The 3843-nt window shown below is 56.7% G+C and overlaps 1 protein-coding gene across 1 annotated transcript in view; it reads right to left on the bottom strand.

Annotated features, from left to right (window-relative positions):
• The window catches only part of CHD5 (chromodomain helicase DNA binding protein 5), a 74419-nt gene that overhangs the window by 51872 nt on the left and 18704 nt on the right, over positions 1-3843 (bottom strand). Inside the window, exons 6-8 of the mRNA XM_006145405.2 lie at positions 3768-3843; positions 1637-1761; positions 286-409 (exon numbers count right to left, since the gene is read on the bottom strand). The exon at positions 3768-3843 is cut by the window's right edge and continues 28 nt beyond it. Coding sequence (XP_006145467.1) covers positions 286-409; positions 1637-1761; positions 3768-3843 — 325 coding nt within the window. The remainder of the gene's footprint in view (positions 1-285; positions 410-1636; positions 1762-3767) is intronic.

Raw genomic sequence — 3843 nt, 5'->3', positions numbered from 1 at the left:
GGGAGGGTGGTTGGAGGGGTGGACAATAGAGTGGATGGATGGCACGTCCTTCTTCAGGCCCCACCCTGCTCATGCAAATGCCCTGGTATGGTTAACACCACAGGTTCCTCACTGGGCCAGGACACCCCCCTCCTGACAGTAGAGAACAGGATGGCTGGAAGAACCACCTGACTGAGGCTGGGAGAGGTGGAGCATGAGGAAATCTTCTACTTCCCAAGGGAAGGCTCTGCACACCCCGCATCCCCCCGTGAAGGCCCCGAGAACCCTCCAGTCAGGAAGTCCTACTCCTCTTCTTCTTGCGCCTCCTCTTGCTCTTCTTGCCCAGGGCTGTGGAGCACTCGGAGCGCACGGAGGAGCTGTGGATGCTGGCACTGTCGAAATCCGACTCCTCCCGCTCATCCTCCTCGCTCTGCAGGAGAAGAAGAGGGGACTATGCCTGGGTCTGCTCCAGGAACTCACCCCGAGGCTGCTGGCCCAGGCAGCACAGGACATGGCAGGGCACAGAGGAGGATCAGGAGATACAATATTCGAGACACCCTCTGGTTCATCTCATCCCCTCCCCCCCAGCTAGAAACATCTGGTCACAACCACAGTCCAGCCCAGCCAGCCAGCCCATTGACCCACTACCCTCCCAGAGTCTTACTCTCCAGCCATCAGACACTCCCCACACTTTCTGCCTCCATACCACTCCCCGAGCCCTGCATTCCATCTTGCCAAACTCCTGCACATGCTTCAAGGGACAGTTCTAAAGCACCTCCCCCAAGAAGTCTCCCCAGATTTTTTCTTAACTAGACCTGCTGCACAGTCAGTGTGCCAAGTCTGATCTGCTACATCTGGTACTTCATTGGCTCCCCCACTCCCTCTAGACATGCATGCCAGCTTACAAGTGCCTTAGGAGCAAGGCCTATCAGGGCTGAGCAGAGGCACATAGTAGGTGATCAACAAATATCTGCCGAGCTGAGCTGGGCTGCCAGCTCCAGGGCGAGATGCACCCTATGCTCCATGCTCCCCTCCAGAATAGCTGAACTCAAGACCTAAAACTTGCATCTGCCACAGGATAGAGAAATAATTTCCATTTCTGCCACACCACAGGGTAAAGGAAACACAACCCTATGTGGTCAAACACAGAGAGAAGAGAGCTCCAGGGCTGAGATACCAGTTTGGTATTTGAACCTGGGGTCAGGGCTGGCCCTAGGGGAGTGGGAAAGGTAATCAAGCCTCAGTCAACCTGATCTCACCACCTCCCTGGGGTCTGCCTCCCCACAGACCCGGCCACCTAGGCCCCATCACGCCTCGAGGGTTGATTCCACTGCCTCCTGCCTCAGAGCTGTAGCAGTGGGGGCCAGGACAGAGCTCCCAGCTCAGGAGGGTGGGCAGAAGAGAGGCTCCCCCAACCCCAACCCTGTCCAGAATCCAAGATAGAAGAATCCTTCCTTGAAAGGATACACCAGGCAATTAGGGGAACTGAGGCCCAGGAGGCCTACATGTACAACGGAAAGAGAGTGAGAAAGGGATGCGATGCCTGCCCTGGCTGTTCAAGAGAGTGAACAGAAGGCCTGTTTTGCAAGGGCAACCTGGCCCTCCCACAGCACGCAGGTGTGCACGTGCACATGCATACACATGCACACGCACACACCGAGGAGCCTTTCTTCCTCTTGTTGCTGATTCCCCCAAAGCGGAACTTGAGCCCAGACACTTTTTTCCCCTTGCCCTTTTTCTTCCCATCTTTGGAGCCTTTGATCTTCTTCCTCACGCCAGGCCCTGGAAAACAAGGGGATGGTCACCAACCACTGCCACGGCTTGCTCGCGTCTTCCCTCCTTTGAGGTCTCGCAGTACCTTTATAAGAAAAGGACCCTTTCTATCTCCCGCCCTCTTCTGATGAGGCAGCCAAAGCTCAGCAAGATGAAGCTCTTGCTTAAAGTTACACAGCAAGTAGAGAGAAAAGCCAGAGAATAACCCTGGCCCGAGTCCCTCTGCCTGGCCACGCACTGCCCCTCATCCATGAAGTGCAGATACGCCAGCCCCTCTCCTGTTCCCACACCCAGAAAGGTACTGTCTCTAAGGGAGCCAGCAGCCTTGCCCTGCAACCAGCAGAGGCATACTGCCCACCTGTGGTCCGTGGGTTCCTAGAAGGATGTCCTGGGGCTGAAAGCCCTTTTCCCAGCTGTCAGCCTCCCCAGGCCCAGGCAATGCTGGCATCTCCCCAGGGACAACCCCACCACACTCTGCCTATTGCCTCTGGGAAAGGAAAAGCCAGCAGGGTTGAGGCTGTTTTTATAGAGCTGGCTACAGGGCAATTAGCCACCTGGGGAGTAATGACCCCCAGCAGCCTCTCCAGCTGCCAGGCTGAGCAGGGAGGCTGGGCCTGGAGGCAGGACTCACACCCTGCAGAGAGGCCTTGCCCCAAACCCTCCTCTCACCACACCCTACACAGGGATGGGGAGCTGGGAGCCTAGCAGTACCCTCACAGGCGCCACAGAAAATCTATTTCAATTTTTCAACCTCTGAATAGGCAGCTCAGGGAATCGATAGCTCAGGAGCTGGAGCCCGAGAGGAAATGAGAAAGCAAGGCAGACTGGGCGGGTGGGGGACAGGCAGGGAGTTCCTCCGGAGACAACTTATGACAGGTGGGGCAGGACAGAGAACAGGCTCTATCCCTCCGGGCTGTCCACCAGGTGCCCTTCAGAGACATGCCCCCTGCCCCAGCATGATACGAAAAAACCAAAGTTCCTTGGGGTCCCCAGAGCCCTCTCAGCCCTCCATCAAGCCCCAGTCAGGGGGCCAGCAGGTGGCATAGTGGTTAAAGTGCTGGATTGTGGCTGGGTGTGTGGAAATGCGTTCCCAAAATCCCAAGAGGAGACTGGAGGAGATGGGCAACAATGTGGCCATCCACCCCAGGGGATGATTTCTCGCTTTCTCTCTGGCAAGCACACACGCCCTATGACAAGCACCTTAAAATAAATAAATGGATGGATGGATAAAAATTAAAAAAAAAAAAAAAACAGGACACCCAGGAGGGCTGAGATGTTGGCGATCCCACCATGGATAGCCCTGGGAAGTTCAATATCCACAGCCCCAAAGGAGCCAGAAACCACCGAGGGTGACCCCTCCCCAGGGTCTCTGGTGTCACATAGGGCCTCTGCTGCCCTATGTACCCAGTCCAGACAGCCACCACTGAGACAGATTTGGGATCTGAACTTCCTTCCTGAAACCAGCCCTGAGCACACCTACTCCCTGCTCCAATCTCCTGCGTGTTTCCTGAATCTTAATGCCAGAGGGGAAGGGACTCGACCCTCCAAACTCCCCTGAAGCCTGTGAATGACAATGCAGTGGGTGCTCAGATGAGAGATCAGTGGGCTAGCCTTGGGCGTCCTCCTCCCCCAGGAGTGGCCCATCTCACACTCAAAAGCCTACCTACTCCAAGAAGCCTAGGGCTGAGTGGCTCCAGGCTGTGTCCCTTCCCCTCCCCCCATGCCCAAGTCAAGGGGACTTCCTAGGCTGGCCTGGCCAGAAACCTCCAAGAGCTCCACCCACATCACCTCCTGGGCTGCAAAAGGTAGGCAAGACAGAAACTAGGCCTCCCATCACTGTGAAGCGGGCATGTCAGACCAAGGTCACTGGAGGCACAAAGCCTGGGGGAGTGTCCCTGCTACCCCCTCTTGCCCCATCTGACCCTTCCTGCCTGAGTCTGCACTGGGGCACCCCCTATAAGGTCTGGGAGGGGTTCTGATGGTAAGGCTCAGTGCCCACCCACTCACAGCCTCACCTTTGCCCTCCTTGGTCTTGGCCTTGCGAATGGGCACAGGCTGGGGTGCCTGCTGGGGGCTGACAGCCCGCGGGGG

The sequence above is a fragment of the Tupaia chinensis genome, unplaced genomic scaffold (genome assembly GCF_000334495.1).
Source record: "Tupaia chinensis unplaced genomic scaffold, TupChi_1.0 Scaffold000146_1, whole genome shotgun sequence".
NCBI lineage: Eukaryota > Metazoa > Chordata > Mammalia > Scandentia > Tupaiidae > Tupaia > Tupaia belangeri.
The sequence above is the reverse complement of the archived record's forward strand: the minus strand, read 5'-3'. Positions and strand labels throughout refer to the sequence as shown.